General features: G+C 33.9%; 2 protein-coding genes across 2 annotated transcripts; one reads left to right on the top strand and one right to left on the bottom strand.

The window, feature by feature from the left end:
- Positions 1 to 5,174: 5,174 nt before the first annotated feature.
- Positions 5,175 to 10,606, bottom strand: Igfals_4 (chaoptin). The gene is made up of 14 exons (XM_011194703.3): positions 10,536 to 10,606; positions 10,178 to 10,426; positions 9,956 to 10,116; positions 9,708 to 9,877; positions 9,495 to 9,647; positions 9,209 to 9,411; positions 9,048 to 9,149; positions 8,388 to 8,532; positions 8,073 to 8,327; positions 7,406 to 8,017; positions 7,205 to 7,299; positions 6,774 to 6,963; positions 6,006 to 6,703; positions 5,175 to 5,767 (listed from the first exon to the last, which is right to left on the bottom strand). Exons 2-14 carry the CDS (start codon positions 10,276 to 10,278, stop codon positions 5,365 to 5,367), a joined length of 3,288 nt encoding a protein of 1,095 aa, XP_011193005.1. The 5' UTR covers positions 10,279 to 10,426; positions 10,536 to 10,606; the 3' UTR covers positions 5,175 to 5,364.
- A 1,994-nt stretch (positions 10,607 to 12,600) lies between these two features.
- LOC105218857 (inactive selenide, water dikinase-like protein) lies at positions 12,601 to 14,218 on the top strand. The gene has a single exon (XM_011194704.3). It carries the CDS (start codon positions 12,767 to 12,769, stop codon positions 13,967 to 13,969), a length of 1,203 nt encoding a protein of 400 aa, XP_011193006.1. The 5' UTR covers positions 12,601 to 12,766; the 3' UTR covers positions 13,970 to 14,218.
- Positions 14,219 to 22,240: the final 8,022 nt, after the last annotated feature.

Consider the following 22,240-nt stretch of genomic DNA (forward strand, 5'->3'; position numbering starts at 1 on the left):
TGTATACGTGATCAAGGCAAATGTAGCATAGCTTGTTGTTTGTTATGCATCTTCTTCGATTCATCGTAATGTCTGAAACTTTCTGCATTCACAAATTTGATGCCCAGGAATCTTGCAGTATACACAATTTTTTTGTGCCGCTGTATAAAATGTACATAGGTGTTCGCAGTGGCTGCTTTTGATTATTCCATTTAGCTGGTTTTCAGTCTCGTATTGCTTCTAGAGCTTGATATTGCTGCTCCAGAAAAATGAAGACTTCATCTAGGCTCTGTATATCCCTTCTTTTTTACGTTTTGCTCGTATAAACGTAGACATTCTTTGTCTAGTTTTTGAACCATTATCCGAACTTTAATGGCTTGTTCGTCATTTAAATTTAAATTTAGTCCTTTTAAAGCATAAATGCATTCTTTGGTGGTATCCAACAGCTGCTTCATGCTTTCTGCACTTTATCCATTTGCTGTTGATCAAGTAGTCTGTCCACTTGTGCTGTAAATTGTAGCCTTCTAATCTCATATCTTTCCTTGAGAATTTGCCAAGCGGCTTCATAATTTGTTTCAGTTACTGGTAGATGTTGAATTAATCTACCAGCTTCTCCACTAATGATGTCTTCAATCGGAACATCTTTTCCACTTCAGAAAAGTGCTTCGAATCATGCACCAAACTTTTAAAAAGATCGTGGAATGACGACCATTGTTTCATTTCTCCATAAAACATCGGACTTTTTCCTGCAATCCAGCAGTTTAACATTAGAACACATTGTTTGTGTTCTATTATAATTGTTTAATTTCTCCGTTATTCTTGCGGTGATAATTTTATAATCTTGCTTCTTCAACATTCTCAAATTGTATTTCAGGCTTGATTTTGATTTCTCTCATTTTCTCGAGAGAATTCAATTCATTTTCTTGAATTTCATCAAGTGTGTGTTTTGAGCTTTTTTGCTCGACGTTGATATTTTCTTTCAACGCCAGAAGCAGCTTCAGGTGGTTCGACCTGAATAGTTTGTGACATAGATTCTATAGATTCTGCTGCTGAAGACCTTCGGCAGTACTTTGAATTCTTAAATTCTGAATAGAATTCTCCATTGTTTGCATTACATGCTCGTAGTAATTCTTCTCCTCCAACGCAGACAGATCGCCCAACTCCTTCTGTCGTGTTAGCAAATTCTTCATATTTGGTTCTTTATAGTTGGTTTTTGTTGATATTTTTTTTGCACTGTTCTTGTTGTTTAGCCACAAGGACGCTTTTAAAACTTTTTCGCTGTAACTTTTACTTTCCGGCTTATATTTATATTTATTTGGCTAAGTAATGCTCTTTTTCTTTTAAGAAGCTTATAGTACTTGCACTTAAGCTCGATTCTTTTTCAAAAAGAGGATCGAAGGACCAAAATGTTCAGAAAAACACTTTGCTTTGATCTGAACTCTCACACATTTGAATCTGATTTCCTTTATTAAAAAATTCATATTACAATTTTGTTTCTTAACATTGCAATTGATATTTAGTGTAATACAAATTTCATGTTCATATATGTATTTATGAACCATGGAGTCATCTAAAGAAAAACGATTTTTTTCATAAATTGCTTTCTTAACATAGCTAGCATACGGTGGTAAAGTAATTTTTAAAAATTCGAAGTCGTTTTAAAGATACAGCAGTTAGAAGAAAGGCGTTGAGTTGAGAGCTGAAATTTTGAACGTTTTTTTTTTTAAACTTTCCTCCATCGAATCTCAAAAACGGCTTGACTGGATGACTTGGCATTTATAGGGTACATTCAGCAAATTTCAATTTTCTATAGCAAACAAACCAAAAAAAAGCAAAATTCGCATTTTTTTTTCAAATGTCCAATTTTTTGTATATTCATTTCGTAATAGTCCATTTTATGCATTTAAGCTTACAGATTAAAAAGCCACTAATTTTGTTTGCCGGAATCGTGGAGGAAGTGCGAGCCCATTTATTCGAGGCGGGGATGCTCAGAGTGCTGTAACTTAAAATTCGTATTTATACTTCGAAATATATTTAACATCTATTACACGGGTCAACACAAACTTTGACCTTAACTTTAAAGCAGTAAATTTCCATTGTTTAGGTCTTAATTAGACGAAAAAATATATGCCATGAAAAAGTTTGCTTTTTTATTTAGGACACCGTTTTAACGATATTTTTTATTTATTTAAAATAGGTGGTTTTAATTTTTAATTGAAAATGAAATCACTTAAAGAAACATTTTAATTAAGTTTTACTATCAAAATAGCTTACAACAAAGTAAAAAGTAACTTAAAAGTGCGCACTTTTACTTTTTTTTCTGTTCATAGGTACTAACTCTTAATAAACCCCAAATATAGTCTCCCATCATGTTTTCATTGTATTGGCCATGATAACGTTGTTCGAAGCTCATAATGTCCTGGTGAAAACATTCTTCTTACTCTTCTTAATACGCTCCCATGTTGTTTTTGAATTTATCTAAATGAACATGCAGCATATGTACTTTTAATGACATTCTGCAGCCCATGGCCAAATTTTTTTAGCATATTTTCAACTAGATTTTCGTAGTTTTCGGCTTTGTTATTTCCTAAGAATCCAGAAACGACTGCTTTGAAACTGTTCCAACTCGCTTTTTGAATACGATCCTGCAACGTTGGAAATTTCTGATCGGCGAAAATCTGTCTGATTTGCGGACCAACAAAAACCCCGGGTTTAAACTTTGCTTCGGATAACTTCGGGAAGAACTTTTTTAAGTATTCAAAAGCTTCTGAGGTTTGATCCAGTTTTTTAACAAATTGTTTCATCAACCCTAACTTGTTTTTAGCTATTATTCGTTTAGGATCATTTGTGGTCTCAAAGGCAAACAATCCTTTACATTGCATACATTAAATACTAAGGCACTAATCAATATACCGTTAAAACACCGTTTTAACGATATTTTTTTTTAAATGTGGTTTTAATTTTTAATTGAAAATGAAATCACTTAAAGAAACATTTTAACTATGTTTTACTATCAAAATAACTTACAAAAAAGTAAAAAATAATTTAAAAGTGCACACTTTTACTTTTTCTTTTATGTTAATTGGTACTATCTCTTAATTAACCCCAAATATACTATTATTACTATAACTTTTACAAAAGCAAACTTTATACGAAAAGAAAGTACTTTCTTGTCGTTTTTGTTCATAATTAATCAGAAAATCATAAAATAAACTTTGGACAAAGAAAAAAAAAATTATTGTAGAGTCGTGTTATCTATCTATTTACTGATTGCAGGAAAAGAATTCTAAAAAATCCTTAAAAAATAGGTCGTCACATCGGATGACCCCCTTAAGGGAGTAAATTGGCAGGTGAAATTAGAGCTCTTGTTTTCACCGCTTTTATTGCATTTTTTAGATGATTAGCATGAAAGGGCCAGTTCAGTGTCATTATATAAAAATTATCACTGCATTTAACAATTTATTTTATCAGGGATAGCAAATACACATCTACAAGTTTGTTTCACTTTTGCCAGTGATCAATACTTTGAAAGATAGCACGTCACTGGCTGAGATAGCATCTTATTCACATTCGGTCAAAATGTATCTGCGATTTGAAGATACATTACATTGCCAACTGCTATTGACTTGACGTAGTTTCCTTGTCTAAACCTCGAGCGTATAACTTTGTTAATATACAGTAATCTCCGTTTAACAAAAATACTTATTAATAACAATAAATATGCAAAAAAAAAAACAAAAAAAAAACATTACAAAACTATGTATATGTTTTACTTTTGACAATACCCGCATTCAATGTCAAAAATATTAAAAGACACTTAAACGGGGATCACTGTAATATAAAATTAGTCGTTCAAACGTGTGCTTTTTAATTGGCTGCATTGTACAGAGTCCTAAACTGGCCAGAAGCATTTTGTTACAGTTATGCACAAATAACCTTTAAACTTCTAAAAAACTCAAAATATAAGGTTAACAATAATAATTTTTGAATAAAAATGGTATAACCAAATGTAGTATAGAAGTATTATGGTATGAAAAAATTGTTGAAATGATGAATATTATACTTTAATAGTTCGCAAATTGTATTAAATGTTTGAACAGAATTTTAACATATGGTAGACCGTTAATGAAGGGCCCTTTTCTGGAAATGATACGCTTACAAACTTCCTTGCCGTCTCATTGGATGTTGACATCGTCCACGCTTCTGCACCATAAACAGGACGGGAATAAAGAGGGACTTGTAGAGTTTGCTTTTGGTTCGTTGAGAGAGGACTTAAATTTTCAGTAGCCTGCTCAGTCCAAAGTAGAAGCTTTTGGCAAGACTGATTCTGCATTGGATTTCCAGACTATAATTGTTACCGTTTATATTTATAATAGCTCTAGTTGAAGCTAGTATTATTTTTCCAAGCAATAGATTGAAGAAGTCACAGGATAGTGAGTCACCCAGTCTGAAACCTTGTTTGATATCGAACGGCTCGGAGAGGTCCTTCCCGATCAATTTTCACAGCTGTATTCGTTTTAGCGGGAATGTCAATTTTAGACATAGCGGCATGGTTGCAGGGTGGGCATCTTTAAAATCAACAAAGAGATGGTGTGTGTCGATCTTCTTTTCACGGTATTTACCAATATTTGGCACATGGTGAATATCTGGTCAGTTGTAGATTGTCCAGTTCTAAAGCCACACTGATAAGGATCAATCAGTTTGTTAAAGGTGGGCTTTAGCCTTTCACACAGTATGCTCGATAGGATTTTATATGCGACATTGTCAAGGCTTATTATTATGTCGTGGTTCAGTCTGGATAAGTAGCATATTAACCAGCCACAATATCCAGACGAGCCGGGCCTCATTATGTAGGTGCTTTTCTAGACTTAGATTCCAATCATGCTTTCGGCCGACCATATTCGGCAAAGAAACTGATACAAGCACCTTATCAGCTCTTCGCCGTTGTGTTTGAATAGCTTGGTCGGCAATGCATCGGCTTTGTTGTTTTGTCAAGGGGGTGTTATACTCTCACTGCCATTCAGAATACTCTTCATTATTACTTTCATAAATATATATGGTTTAAAATATATTGTTTATTATTTATAGTAAATATATTGGATATTGTGTTTCTTCCTGCTAGATAATTCTTAAAAAAAGGGGAATTGACTTGGAACTGCTTTTGAATTTCCATATAAATTCACTTATAATGGTGGTTCATTAATGATATAATTAAACAAAATCAACTTTATTCAATAAAATTCGTTAAAAACATTATCACAAAAGGAATGATTATTTGCTATAGAATAATACATACATAATAATATATGTATGTATATATGAATGTAATTTGTTTGGCAGTGAGGATTCCATTAATGTGGTATTAATGTGGTTGAAAATCCGTTGTTAAATTTGAGTGTTTACCGCAATTGTGGAAAAAACAATCGTTAACCAGGATATGGTTATTGATAGCATAGCTTTCGTTGTTGTACGATCAGCGGAACTATACGAAGTAAACGTGAATATGCCTTTACGTTTTTGTTTCAAATTGGGCAGATTTGTACACTGTGCACTAAACCAACGACCCGTTATGCCATTGCTATCCTTGGATATTATGCATATCTCCGCATTTTGGCCTTTAATCTTGTCGCGAATAGTTTCGATGCGGATCTCATGCGTTCGCTCATTATACGCTGCCTCTCCTTGATACAAGACATCGTTTTCGTTGTTTCGAATATAAATTAAAAAGTCAGCTATATCTCTCGCAGCGGTAACAAAGAAACGTACTGTAAGATTTCCATAATCAGTGCTGAAAAAAATTAAGAAATACATATATATTCATCTACATATACTACTATTATAAAGAGGATAAACTCAAAAGCTACTCGCGGTGGAGAAAGTCGAGGAACGAACACTCGCAGCTGCTTGCTGAACAAAATTTCAAAACCTATAACTTATAACTTTTGAAATGTTTGTTTAAACCCGTGCGAAGCCGAAGCGGTCTGCTGGTATTATATAAAACAGGCCATCACATATTACATACTTACACTTTAATATCTCGAAACAGTACATCTGAAAGCTCTTCGAAAGCTACACCCTTGTAGAGATCTCTATCCTCTAAGATGCATTGCAAATTCTCGTCCAACACTTCCATAAGTCGCTGGTTCTTATAAAACGACGGCGTACTACACTCTACATTTTCTAAGTCATTGTCTATTTTTGATTTTTCCATCATGAAATGCTTTAGTGGACGCGCAGCACAACTGCAATCCAACGAATTTCCAGCAAAATATACATTGGTGCCGTTGCGAAGCATTAGTACTAATAGTTGCGGAAAGTCGCGCAATTTATTGTTGCGCAGATCAATGTTTTCGAATTGCATGGCTTTTTTAAAATTTGAAATTGGGATTTTGTATATCTGATTGTTGCTCAGATTGATGTTGGTCAGATTCTTCGGCAGATCGAATACATGCTCTTCGGATGCAAGGTTAGTCAGTTCGTTGTTGGATAAATCCAGTGATTGTAATTCCGTAAAATTTGCCAAAACGCCTCTTCGGATTTCGTTTATATGATTATTCGATAAATTCAAAGTCAACAGTTTTTTGGTTCCGAAAGTGATATCGTACGTCAACACCGGCATTTGATTGTAGCTAAGATCCAATCGCTTCAGGTTGTACGGTATATATTGATTGGATGGGAATGTTTTTTTCGTGATGAAACTTATTTTGTTGTGGCTCAAATTTAACTGAAATTATTTGATTACTTTTATATATATAACTACATCATTACATAAATATTTACATTTGTGTACATACCTCTTCTAAACTGAGCAAATCATCAAGTACGCCATTTGTTTTATTATCCAATTTTGACAGTTGGTTAAAAGACAGATCCAACTTCCTCAGCGAAGGTAAGCCAATAAATGCGTCTGTTGGTATACTTTTGATGTTATTGGAGGAGAGATTGAGTGTAAGCAATTGCAAAAGGCCTTCGAAGGAGCGCTTGCTGAAATGTTAATGTTTTTTTTTATAATTTTGCCTTGTGAAATCGACAAATTAAGATGTTTTGCTAAAGAACGGGTATCGCCTAAATATTTAAATATGTGATTTTGAAGTTACTCGATTAAATAACGTCTCCGACTTCAACGTACCCAAACTAAGCTTACTTTATTTTTATATCGTCGGATTGTTTCGGCTCCGAGCAAATTAATAATAATAGCGAGAATAGTAATTAGAGTAATACTAACCTTATATCCTGAACCCCATTAGCATGTAAATTAAGTTCAAACAGGACTGGCAACTTTCCGAAAGCACTCTTATCCAACGTTGTTATGTTGTTATGCTAATAAATAATTATATTATCATAATTTTTTCATACGTATTAATATAATATTGGAATAAATAAAGACTTACTTTACAGCTTTGTCTATTTTGCATGTTGGACTCACCTCTAATTGCAAATACTGCAGTGTCGACATGCCGGCAAGACATTCAATCGGTGGCAAGGTTATGCCATTTTTATTTAGCTTCAATCTTTGTAACACAAGCAGACCCGTGAAACTTTGCGCTGATAATGAATCTCCAATTTGATTGTCATTTAAGTTCAAAAACAGCAGCGAATTCATAACGGGCCAAGTGCTTGCTGGTATGCCAGTTAAACGATTGCTCTCCAAATTTAGCTCGTTCAGGGAGATTGGAATCTGGAAGAGTTTTTCGAGCTGATTATTGCTGAGGTCCAAAAAGCGCAAACTTGTAAGCTTTGCCAGTGCGCCACGCACAATCGATGTTAATTTATTGTGGCTGAGATTCATGTCCAGCAATGTGGGAAGCGTGCCAAAAACTGAAGACTTAATCTCCGTTAAGCTATTGTGGCTAAGGTTCAGCAAACGTAGTGAGAAGAGTGTCTGAAAGACGCCATTTGCAATCAATGAGATGTTGTTGTGTGAAATGTCTATGGTGTGCAGCTCATACAGTTTTGGAAAACAGTTTTTCGGCACCTCCGCAATATAATTATGCGATGCATTAATAACTTTGATGCCGGTCATATTTTGGAAAGGAACCTGCAACACAAATTATTACGTCTTATACAAATAATTACTTTTATTGCAAGATCACCTGCGCTAAATTTGTGAGGAAATTGTAGCTGACTTGGAACTCCGTTGCAAATGTGGTGAGATCAAATGCATTTCGCGAAAAATTCGTGAGCCTGTTGAAAGACAAGTCCAAAATTGTAATGTTTACACAATTTTCGAAAGCGAGTGACTCTATTTTTTCCAAAGCGTTATGTGAAATATTTATTGTTGATTGGTAGATATCCTTAAAGGAGTGCTTTTCCACGATCGTTATGTTATTCTCAGCCAAATCAATAAGCTAAAAATTGTTAATTAATTAATACTGGTGCATAAAGTAATATAAATTTTGTATATCTACCTCGACGTAATTAAGTTGTGAGAACATTTGAAATTCAACTTTTTTCAAAAAATTTCTAGCCAGATCAATTGTGCCAATTTTTCCAATGGAGCCGAAAGTGCCTCTGCCAACATCATTGATTTTATTATCACTCAAAAACAAGCGTCTTTAACAATGAAAGAATACAAATTGAAAATATACATATATACATACGTACATGTATTAAAAATATACATATTATATTACATAAAACGACAGAGATCCTTATTTGAGGTAATATATATAACACGAATAGTGTTAAAGACAGCAAACAATAGTGCATTTTAAAATAAACATTATACATATAACCAAAAAAATATGCAAATAAATTTCTCTGAAGGAAATCGTTTTCAATTAAATCAATTTCATTACCATGGTTAATAGATTACTGACTATCTATGGAAGACATTGCCAAAGCTTGAAAAGTTTGGCAAGAACTTTCATACTCTTTAAAGGTTATTTAGTGAAAAATATACATATTATATTACATAAAACGACAGAGATCCTTATTTGAGGTAATATAGTTAAAGATTCCGGATAATAAATAAAGAACATTCATATGACAAACATGAACATTTTAATATGGTAAAATGAGGTTATGCGTTTCAAACAAGAGTGTAAGCACATCGTATTTGAATTTACCTTAAAAACCGCATCCCACGGAAACTGTTCGCGTCCAGACGTGTGATATTGTTGTGCGACAAATTCAATAACTTCAAAACGGAGTTGCGGGCAAAAGTTCCTCTAAATATTTAACTTATTATTTTCGAAAAATGTTCTAGAAAGTGCATGGTAATACACACCTCGAAATTTCTGTAAGTGCATTATGAGAGGCATTGCACCAACCCAACTTGGTTAAATCTGCGATATGCTGTGCCTCAAGCTTTTTAAGGTTATTGAAACTAATATCTAAGATCTCCACCGTCCTTAGATTCTTGAATTGATTTTTTTTGAGATTCTCTAAGCGGTTGCCATGTAAATCAAGAATCCTGAGTTTTCGCAGAGGCTGCATTTTTGCAAAACATAGTTAACAGCAGATGTTGATAAAATATTTTTTAAACAATTTTGTTATAGACCAAATGTGAATACCTGAAAAGTTTCAATTGAAACATCGTTTAACTGGCCGTTGATAATTCTTAAGACTTCTAGCTTGCTCCCAATGACTTGGCCATCGAAAGCATCTTTCCTGATACTTTGCAAGGAATGTCCATCAATTACGAGTTCTTTGACATTTCCTAATATCTACAAACACAAAAAAATAATTAACAGAGCTTTTAATGTTCGTGTAACGTTAGAAATTACCCCAAAAGATAGTGGTGTAAACGTTGTTAAATTGGTGTTGAGTAAGCGCAGCTCCTCTATGGTTTTGTTTACACCGAAGAATGGGTAATCCTCAATGGTTACTATCGGCGTATCAGATATGGTCAGTAACCTAGTTCTCACTTTCGAAAATACTGGCCCATATAAACGTACTGTAGAAGGTAAACAAGTGAAAACAGAAACATACACACATGTTGAAATTAAAATGCATGTATATTATTTTGTTTTACCGAAATGCCCCTTCAAAATTTCCAACTGCTCCACTGGAGTGCCCAGTGCTCCAAGGTTTTCAAGCGCAATGGAGAGTGTTGCTAAGTTCGTGTTTTCACATCGCACATAGATGCCTGCATCAGAGTTCTTCCAACAGGTACATGGGTAGATGACTTTCGGCCTTAAGAAGCATTATTTTACTATCCATATCTTTTGCGAGTATTTAAGAAACTGTCACTTACTTTGCTGGGCACTTATACTTGGGCTCATTAAATGCATATTCTGACTTCACTGTTGCACATAAACACAAAAGGAAAGTACAACCAAGTAACAACTTAGTCATATTTATATTCAAACAGGTTTGTTGAAGAGAAAATTCGACATTGACATGAACACGGATATAGTTCGTTGCTTAAGTCTTTCGTTTATGCGTAAAAGTCTACAAAAAATATTGACAATTCCTCCGAATTTTGCTAAAACACCTCATTCTACTGTTGAAATATATTTAATTTATTTAGTAAAATGTAAACTGCTAAATTTTTTCTCGAAATTTTGTTTATTTCACTATTTTAAATCGATACTAAAACAAAAATATCTTACTCATTTGGACCGTAGAGAATTCAATATTATTAAATTGGACTCTATTGGCATGACATTTTCAAATTACTTACCACAGTACATACAGTAGAAAACCTTATTCGTGGGGAATTCTCGGTGGTAAGATATCCGCCATCTTGGAAAAACACTGTGCTGTATATATGGAGTACTTCATTTTTGTAAAACTTTAGTCATAAAATAGCAAATATTATATATATTGCTGTCTTATATAAAGCGAAATTATTTATTTATGCTATATTTCACTTATAGAAGATTTTAACATCAATGTGTGCTATATTATATTCAAAAAATTTATTTAATGTAGATGAGAAATTTTATAAGTGGTGAGAATAAAATACAGCTCTCATATAAGTACTTCTCTGTGGTAAGTTATTTTTGGCCACATTTATTTATACTTTACTGACACAAAATTAAAAAAATGCTTTTTTGTTGTTTTTACTTAAATTATTTACAAATATTTATATGAAAAAGGCTTTGAATTGCAAAGCTTGGAAGTACACAAAAGCTTTATGAGCTTGAAACGATACGTGGTCGCCTCCTTATTAAACATTTTTTAAACAAAATATGTCATGATCCTATTGAATAGGTATTTCAACACATCAGGTCCAAGGTAACAAGAATCAAAATCGTCATTTAATACTAATTCAAGTTTTTTATGAAATTTGTAAAAGGCTCAAGAGCTTTTATTAAGTTTGACGAATACTACAATTTTTATTTTGTAAAAGTATAGGCATATTCAGAGATTTAGCCTTTCTCGAATAGTGTTAAAGACAGCAAACAATAGTGCATTTTAAAATATACATTATACATATAACCAAAAAAATATGCAAATGAATTTCTCTGAAGGAAATCGTTTTCAATTAAATCAATTTCATTACCATGGTTAATAGATTACTGACTATCTATGGAAGACATTGCCAAAGCTTGAAAAGTTTGGCAAGAACTTTCATACTCTTTAAAGGTTATTTAGTGAAAATTATTCAAATTTTTTCATGTTAATATTAAATCTTTTAAAATTTTAAAGCGCCAAATGCAGTGTCAATCCAAAAATTAGTTGAATCGCGTTATACACTTGTACATAAAATATAACTAACTTATCAATAAATAGCATTTAATACCACCATAAAATTTAATAAATATGCGAAATAATTTAAAATAATTCCAATAATAATGAAAAAAATTATTTTATTTAATAATTAATAAATACTGTTCATCGGACTTTAAAATGTTTGTGAAGATTAAAGGCTAGCACAACACCGTAATTACCACAATTGTAGCAAAAGCGTAGCACACAACCCAAGTACGCCTCGGTGGTGTGTTAAAAGATGAAATATAATGTAAACAAATCAAAGTTTTTATACTGTATATACTGAGTTACAATCGCAATGAAATAATTGTAAATTTATATACAAGTTAAATAGCTTTAGTGAAGAATGTTTTAAGATAGTACTTGCTTCATTGTTACTTCATACCAAAGAAATTATTAACATTTTTTATTAACTATTTCTAAATTTAGTTCCTCATAGGACAATTATTTATATTCTCAATATTATGAGACAGACATTAATCATAACAAAAATTGTACTCCTTAAAAATTAAAATGTATATAATTGTTGTTGTAAATATTCGATATTATAAATCATAGGAGTATTCAATTTCATGTAAAGTTTTGCTGCCTTTATAATTATAAATATTATCTATGGATTTGAATCTCTTGTTAACGATTGAAATAAATACTTGTGGATTTCTTTTCATCAGTAAATTTTAACGAATTCCTAACAAGAACAATTTTTGATGTTAACAATTTTTAAATTGAAAATTCTGGTAACTCTGGTTCACGGCAAGATTTGACAGCAATTCATTAGTTAAAATGCTATGAACACTGCCAGAAAATACTCAATCGCCTACTATGACCGCCGGGAGAAATACTGACTTCGCCCGATTCATACCGCCATTGCTAAATTAGCCAATAGGAGCAGCGTATACTTACACTGACGCAGCTTCGGGTTAAATTTTTATGTACATGCATGGCTAATGGCAATAGTGTGTGTGCTGAGGGAGAATGTGAGTTATTTGTCGAAGCGAGCGCTAAAAGGTAGCCATTAATACTTAACCTTTCTATCAAATCATATATTGTGCCGCAGTTGAAGTGTTTAATTTGAAAAGAACTTGGTCAAAGTTAATTTTTATTGGTTGAGAAAAAAGAATTTGCAATGAGTTACCAAGTGGAGGCATTGAATTCTGCACATCTTGAATTGCAAGGAGGTGGTGGTGGCGCCGAACTCCGTCGACCATTTGATCCAACTGCTCATGATCTGGAACCATCTTTTCGATTGACTAGGTTTGCTGATTTGAAGGGTCGTGGTTGTAAAGTGCCACAAGAAGTTCTTGGTAAACTTGTTTCGGCATTGCAGCAAGATTATTCTAATGCCTCGGATCAAGATGCTCAGTTTATGAATATGGCTATACCACGCATTGGCATCGGTTTGGATTGCTCTGTTATTCCACTTCGTCACGGTGGTTTATGTTTAGTTCAGACAACAGACTTCTTTTATCCTATTGTTGATGATCCCTATATGATGGGAAAGATAGCATGTGCCAACGTTTTAAGTGACTTGTATGCAATGGGTGTCACAGATTGCGATAATATGCTGATGTTGCTAGCTGTAAGCACAAAAATGACGGAAAAAGAGCGCGATGTAGTCGTTCCACTAATAATGCGCGGTTTTAAAGATTCAGCTCTCGAAGCTGGAACCACTGTTACTGGTGGACAAAGTGTGGTGAATCCTTGGTGCACCATTGGCGGAGTGGCTTCGACCATATGTCAACCAAATGAGTATATAGTTCCAGATAATGCAGTCGTAGGCGATGTGTTGGTGCTTACCAAACCTCTCGGAACTCAAGTTGCTGTGAATGCTCACCAGTGGTTAGATCAACCAGAACGGTGGAATCGCATTAAACTTGTAGTTTCCGAAGAAGATGTCCGCAAAGCATACCATCGAGCAATGAGTTCAATGGCTCGATTGAATCGAACAGCAGCTCGTCTAATGCACAAATACAACGCTCATGGATCAACCGATATCACCGGCTTTGGTTTATTAGGACACGCACAAACTCTTGCTTCACATCAGAAAAAAGATGTATCATTTGTTATACATAACCTTCCCGTAATTGCTAAAATGGCTGCAGTTGCAAAGGCATGTGGAAATATGTTTCAATTATTACAAGGACATTCAGCAGAAACTTCTGGAGGTCTTCTTATCTGTTTGCCAAGAGAACAAGCTGCTGCTTACTGCAAAGATATAGAGAAGCAGGAGGGATACCAGGCTTGGATTATTGGTATTGTTGAAAAGGGAAACAAAACCGCTCGTATTATCGATAAGCCCCGAGTAATTGAAGTGCCAGCAAAAGATTAATTTTATACATTACTATTAAGTATTCACAATTTAAAAATGATTTATAGACATTAGAAATGTTGCTTAGTTCGCAATAGTTGTTTAACGATTTGGTTTTTTACACAGCATTATATTAAAAAAATATACCTAATGATGTATATATAAGTTCGCACTCTATATTTAATAGTATTTCGTAAGGCTTACTATGTAATTGATACGACATATTTTAAAGAATAAAGAAAATGAGTAATGATTGTACAATTAAAATAATATATTTTTTTGAAACAATTGATATTTCATTAAGCGGATTCGGTCCATTGCCATGCCCACAAAACGGTTGCTTATACCCGTTACAGGTATGTATGTAGTAACAGTACTATGCTATGAATTAATACCAGATATGTGCCACCAAATACCAGCACTTTACTATACAAAAGCTTTTCTAAATATTTTGTCAAAATGACTGTTCAAAAATATTTTTCATGATATTAATTTTAAATGCCTGGGTCAAAGACCGCCTTACCTTGCGATGGTCTTTTAAGAGACTGTTAATTATGTACTTCCGTTTTTGTGGAGTGAATATGTATTTATGTACATATGTTTTTTTTTTTTTTTTGGTTTCCGTTCGGGCCTTCTCCCTTCTCTTCTTTAATAAAATATATTGCCTGTAAAACATTTATTTTTTCAGGCGAGTCAGTCTCTATTCTTACTAAAATATCTTTAACTGAAAATTTCGAAAAATAACTTTGAAATTTTTAATAATTCCTTGATCCAAAGCCTGACAAACTAAAGTCGTGTACCTAGGTAAAAAAAATATCTTCACTCTTTTTAAACTTATCTCGGTGTAAGATGCTGCATTTTCTAAAATTATGACACTTCTGTTGTACAACTCAATTTTTATATCCTCGCAAAAGTTCCTAAGAGAGTATTATAGTTTTGTTCGCCTAACAGTTGGTTGTAAGTCCTAAAACTAAACGAGTCAAATATGGGGTTATACATATATCAAAATGAAGGCCCACAAAATAGCGATAACCGAAACCAATAAAGAGCTATAACTAAGCCATAAATTAAGTTATGAAAGTACAAAAGATCGTACTAAGTAGGGACATATTTGGTTGTAATATTTTTGGGATGGTGTGCTAACCCCGCCCTACTAAGTTAAGGTAGTTAAAGGTAGATTAACGAAACTCTCGGGAGTCGTTTCCTTCAGGCACTTCCTTATACAGTCTAAAAATGGTATCCATCTCCCATCTCCCATACAAAGGTTATTCTGAAAATTACTAAAAATGGTTTAACTTGGAAAGGAAAAATACCAGAAACCTTACATTTCATTATAAAGGTGATACAGAAGAGCTGCACTCAAATTGGTATACTAAATTTTAATGGGCGTGGCTTCGCCCACTTATGGGTCAAAAACCATTTCTCCGAAACTATTCGACCAATTTCAATGGATTTCTGTTCATAATATATTTCTGGCTTCCCAATGATATGTTATGAAAATAGGCCAAATCGGTTCACAACTACTTTGAAGTCGATCTGAGTCGTTTATTTTACAATATATCAAGTAAGCATTAGTGAGATATCGGAACAGAACTTTGCACAAATACTGTATTTATAGGGTGGCGACGCCATGCCATATATGCTGAATATGTGCGTAAAATTGTGTGTTATAATAATAAAATGAAATAAATAAATTGCGAGAGTATATAATGATCGGTTACACCCGAACTTCGACCTTCCTTACTTGTTTTAATTATGTTTGTACCACGATTTTATTTATTTCAAACTCTCTAAAGTTGTTTCATTTAAAACTAATGCTTTAATTCAGTAAGATGGTCCAGAAGGGCTGCACTTAAATTTCTATACAAACTTTGAAATGAGCGTGGCTCTACCCACTTATGGGTCAAAACCCATATCTCAAAAACTACTCGATCAATTTCAACGAAATTCGGTCCATGACATTTCCTTGGCATCTATAGTTAGAAAATGGGAGTAATCGATTCACAACCATGCCTACTTTCCTCATACCACAATTTAGATGCTCATTTGATTCGTTCTCTTAGCAATCTATAAATTAAGCACCAGTGAAGATATCGAAACAAAACTTTGCATAAATACTTCATTTCTAGTGTGGCATAGCCCGTTAAAGCCCGAAAAAAAATATGGAACATGAAGACCTCGAAGTTTTCGAATAATTTTTTACTGAAAATATCGGGAAATCCCTCAGATATTCTAAAGTTATTCAATGTATATGTGTTCCTTCTAACAGAGAATAGAAGAAGGAGCTTTCCGAAGCGCTCAGTAGGCAGCTGGAAACTTTGAACCCGTATTTCTTGAAACTATGTTTTTCAAACTTTTCTCCATTGTATCTCAAAAACGGCTTGACCGAATGACTCTTTTGTTAGGTGTACTCAGCACATGTAAACGCGTGGAACGCTCTAGTATTGATCAAAAATTCCAAAAAATTCGATTTTTTATAGCAAAAATTCGAATAGTTGCTCTGCTGCGAGTATTTGAATAAATGAAAATTATTTGAAATCCAAACAGCCTTTGATTTTTGTTTGTTTTTACAGTAGATCAAAAAACTTCGAGTTATAGAATTTTCATTAAAATATAAAATTATTCAAAGAGCTGTAAAATATAGATTTACTTCGCATAAAGTTTTATGTACATATGTACGTTAAAACCTGTATTCTGTAATTTTGTTTGTTGCAGTTTGCAATTGTTTAACTTTTGACGTCTGTATCCCATGCAATCCATAAGTGTAATATCATACTTTTTATTCGCCTCCATTCGATATAGGGATTCTTTTAAAATTCTGCCTCGATAGTAAAATTTTATATTTTTGAAAAGTTCGATTACTGGAAGGAAATTTGTATGAAATTTGATTTCTATTACCAATTCTACAGTTCGAGCTATGGAGATCTTCAAGTTATAGAAGCGCGAGTTATGGAAGGAAATTTGATTTCGAAACGCTATTGCCAATTCAAAAGTTCGAGTTATGAAAGTTCCACTGTATTTGTGAAAATGTCAATTTTGTGAGTTTCTCCTTTTTCAATACTAATCGAAATTACTTACACTTCTCGAATAATCGACAACGAACGCTTAACCGGATAGCCAAAATGAACGGTTAATCGAATAGTCGACAACTTACGACTATCCGGATATTGCAAACAGAATATTATTATTCGAATAATGCCCTATCCGGTTAATTCGGTCAGTCGAATATCAATATCTAATACTAGCAGACCCGGCCACACGTTTTTGTGGCTAAGGTATACATTAAATTAAGTTGGTCCAATCTTGGCTTCGGCGACGATATTGATTACTCGAGGTTGATTTATGTTACGCAGCATGATTACAACTCACACTACTTTTAATTGCAAAGTACAGGCAATTTTAAATAGTTTGGGATAATTGACTACGTCATCCTGGTTAGTAGCTGTGTCAACTCTCTTGGACCGAAATTCTAAATTGTCGCATTAAGATCATCGATATTTTTTTTACCACCAATATAGGTCATTCAATCAGTCATTTATGGTTATCATATTGAGGTTTCATGTCAGGAATACTTCTCTTTCGAGTCAATGAAGTGAAAGAAATCTGTTGGAAATGCTATTAATCCTTCGAGGTGTCAACTGCCAACTATTTCTACAATCGCAATTTGGTATTGTTGCAAAAACACTCATATGTTAGTTATTAATTGGCGATTCTTTATGTGTCGCCACAAATTAAATGATTTTAGGCATGCGATTAGCCCGTCAGTAACAGTTGATCCAGGAATAATTGGAAGAGTCTGGCGTAAATCACCTACTAACAGAATCCTGGCTCCACCAAAAACGTTCATCGACAATCAAGATCTTTTAAAATCCTGTGCAGTACCTCCAACGACTTCTTGAATATTTGGAAAATTTTCGTTAAAGCGCTATTTTTGACGATTTTGCTGACTGGTGTTTCGTTCATTTGCAATTTAGAAGTAATTTCAAGGCCGAATGTGCCGTATGTTTGCCTACTAACAGGTGCCAAGTCGCCCCTATTCCCGTTAACCTTGGTGGTGAAAATGAGTGAAATTGGTTCTGGAATTACATCAGCCCTCATATACTATATATGATGATTTTCTATTGGACTTTATGTCGAATATATAGGTCAAATTGTGTGTTATCTTAATAAAAATAGAGCAATAAATTTCAAGAGTAAAAAATCTTCGGTTGGACCCGTACTTAGCCTTTCCTTTTTTGTTACAAATTGTTTTGGGCTATCGACACAACCTTATACAATTGAACAATAACAAAAATATTTTAACAAAGCAACAATGACAACCTTCAAATTATAATTTTTTGTTTTCTCTTTCATATTTTTCTTGTCAACTCGAATAAAATTCTCTTATTATTATCTTCCTCGAAATTTTTTCATATTTACTCACTTTCTAATCTTTTTTTGGCCTTCCACGAATATTCAAGACTAAAATTAGCCAGATCGGTTTGGCCGTTCTCGTTTTTTTGCGGCACAAACGAACAGCAATTCATTTTTATATCATATTATTATCAAGCGACAATTAGTTTTAATTCCGCACAGGACCATTCACAAATTTCAAAATTTTTAACTCGTGATATCTTTTGAATGGTATGTCAGAATCTAATAATTCAAAAAGTTATATAAAGGTTTTGAAGCGATCTTAAATAATAAATCATTTATTTCGATAAGGATTAATACTAAGGTATAAATAAAGAGCCTTTTCAAGTAGTGGTATTTTAATTAATTTTTTATATAAAATCGCTTATTGTGACAAAACTATAATAGTAAGAGGTATGATGTCGCGACGTTTTTTGTAGATAATGATAAGTTCTACAAAATTGTAGTACATCACTTTGTTATATCTTCAATCGTTTTCGCAGCATTCGCGATTAAAGAAAGTTTTTTGGTATTTTTTTTACATTATGGGAGTTTTGGTAAGGAACCCTATTTTTTTTTAAACTAAATATAGCCTATGTCACTCAGGGATAGTATAGCTTTCCAACGGTGAAAGAATTTTTCAAATCGGTTCAGTAGTTTCGGAGCCTATTCGACACAAACAAACAAAAACAAGTAAGGAAGGGCTAAGTTCGGGTGTAACCGAACATTTTATACTCTCGCAATTTATTGATGTAATTTTATAAAGACAACACAATTCGACCCATATATTCGGCATAAAGTTCAATAGAATAACGAAAATCATCATAAATAGTATATGGGGACTGAGGTAATTCCTAAACCGATTTCACTCGTTTTCACCACCAAGATACAACGTATCGAAGACTATACGCTCACTTAATTTAATATTACTTATAATTAGGTATATGGGAGCTGGGGGAAGTTATGAGCCAATTTTTACCATTTCAGGTACAGAGAGAAACTGTTATAAGAAAAAAATTCAGAGGGAGTGAATTACATTAAAATATCTGAGGGATTTACCTATATTTTCGGTGAAAAATTAACCTTAGGCACTGAGTTCTTCATGTTTGATATCAGGGGCCTTGAAAAGTCATGGTTCGATTTTGACAATTTTTCCACAAGTGATGTCACAGCTCAAATACAGTATTTGTGTAAAGTTTTATTCCGCTAGCTTCATTGGTTCCTTATGAATACATTATAAAGTGAACGAATCAGATGGAATTCAAAATTGGGTTATATGGGAAGTAGACGTAGTTGTGAACCGATTTCGCCCATATTCCACCCGTGTCATCAGGGTGTCAAGAAAGTGTTATGTACCGAATTTCATTGAAATCGGTCGAATAGTTCTTGAGATATGGTTTTTGACCCATAAGTGGGCGACGCCACGCCCATTTTCCATTTTGTAAAAAAATCTCAGTGCAGCTTTCTTCTGCCTTTTCTTATGTAAAATTTGGTGTTTCTGACGTTTTTCGTTAGGGAGTTAACCCACTTTTAGTAATTTTCAACCTAACCTTTGTATGGGAGGTGGGCGCGGTTATTATCCGATTTCTTTCATTTTTGGACTGTATAAGGAAATGGCTAAAAGAAACGACTGCAGAAAGTTTGGGGGCGGGGTCACGCCCACTTTTCCAAAAAAATTACATCCAAATGTGCCCCTCCCTAATGGGATCCTATGTTCCAAATTTCATTTTCATAACTTTATTTATGGCTTAGTTATGACACTGTATAGGTTTTCGGTTTCCTCCATTTTGTGGGCGTGGCAGTGGACCGATTTTGCCCATTTTCGAAAGCAACCTCCTAAGGGTGCCAAGTTTCATTAAGATATCTTAATTTTTACTCAAGTTATCGCTTGTACGGACAGACGGACAGACGGACAGACGGACGGACAGACATCCGGATTTCAAATCTACTCGTCATCCTGATCATTTATGTATATATAACCCCATATCTAACTCTTATATTTCTTGGTGACACAAACAACCGTTATGTGAACAAAACTATGATACTCTGTGCAACAGGTTGCGAGAGTATAAAAACAAACATTTCCTCTTTATAATATTAGTATAGATGTACGAATGTACATATGTTTTTATTATTTTATCACTTTCCTAAAGGTAAAAAAATAGTAAATTTTGAAATAGTTTATTTATTATTTGTAGTGGTAATATAAATTTCGTCATAAAATTCGATATACTGCTCTGCAGTGTTCCTTCATGTACGCCAAGTATTTGACAAAGTCTGGCATCTAGGCCTATTTTATAAATTAAAGGAAACTACCAATGCCTTATTATTTGCTCCTAAAGTCGGAGTCGGATTTGAGACCTCTTCGGGCTGGCGTGCCCCAAGGCAGTGTATTCGCCCCTGTGCTCTATATTCTTTATACAGCAGACCTTCCAGTGGTCAACTCTAATTCCACAATGACGGCAACATATGCTGATGATACTACACTGCTAGCATCAATCGGCAACCCTACTAGTGCTTCCACAAAGCTGCAGATTCAATTGAATGTTTTAAAACCGAGATATACAACTCTAATTTCACTGGAAGTGAGAGCGCAATACCAAACGTCAAAACCTACTAATCTTTTGACAGTTGGAATAACCGAGATTTAAATAGTTATTATTTTATTAATCGTTAGGTATATAACAATTATTAACCGTAGTAAATGTTGGATATTTTATTTTAAATGACCAAAAATTTATATTTGGTCTGATTTAGTAACAATGCAAAATGTTATAAAAACGCAAATTTTGAGGCACTCTCACACTGGAATATGTTGGACATCCCTTCATCCCTGGTGTTAACACCAAAATGTCCATACAAGTAGTATATACCCTTAACCCTTTCACCCCTGAGTTTTTTTTTCGAAATCCGGCGGGGTTTTCATCATTACGACAGCAAATACTGTAGTATGACTAAAATATAAGATAAAATATAATGCTGTTGCTCGCGAATGCCTGCTGTCAAGTTTTTTACAATCCGTTCTCCCAGAATTCCATTCAGATTAGAGGATGTGTCTTTTCCAGTATATACATTCAAGTCATAAGTGTAGCCTGTTTTGGCATCACAGCGCAGCCATAATTTTGTCCCTCTCTTTATTGGCTTCAAAGGCATATACTGTTTCAAACTTGAGCGACCCTTGAATTTTGCCATACACTCGTCTATGGATTGCGCACTACTTTCACTTCGCGCTGCTGGGAATGTTTTTTTATGCATGATACAACTTCCGATATATAATAATCCTTAGCTGCATTATCGGGCTTATTACAATCATTAAAATACATCTTGGCCATCAGTAAAGTGAAACGATCGCGAGAAATACTCTTTTTATACTCTCGCAACCTGTTGCACAGAGTATAATAGTTTTGTTCACCTAGCGGTTGTTTGTGTCACCAAGAAATATAAGAGTTAGATATGAAATCCGGATGTCTGTCCGTCCGTCTGCCCATGCAAGCGATAACTTGAGTAAAAATTAAGATATCTTAATGAAACTTGGAACATATGTTCCTTGGCACCCTGAGGAGGTTGCTTTCGAAAATGGGCAAAATCGGTCCAATGCCACGCCCACAAAATGGAGGAAACCGAAAACCTATACAGTGTCATAACTAAGCCATAAATAAAGTTATGAAAATGAAATTTTGAACATAGGATCCCATTAGAGAGGGGCACATTTGGATGTAATTTTTTTGGAAAAGTGGGCGCGAACCCACCCCCAAATAGGTTTTTTGTATATAACTCGCAAACCAATAAAGCTATATAAACCAAACTTTCTGCAGTCGTTTATTTTAGCCATTTCCTTATATGAATGGAATGGAAATCGGATAATAACCACGCCACCTCCCATACAAAGGTTAGGTTGAA

Source organism: Zeugodacus cucurbitae, chromosome 6 (genome assembly GCF_028554725.1).
Source record: "Zeugodacus cucurbitae isolate PBARC_wt_2022May chromosome 6, idZeuCucr1.2, whole genome shotgun sequence".
Lineage (NCBI taxonomy): Eukaryota > Metazoa > Arthropoda > Insecta > Diptera > Tephritidae > Zeugodacus > Zeugodacus cucurbitae.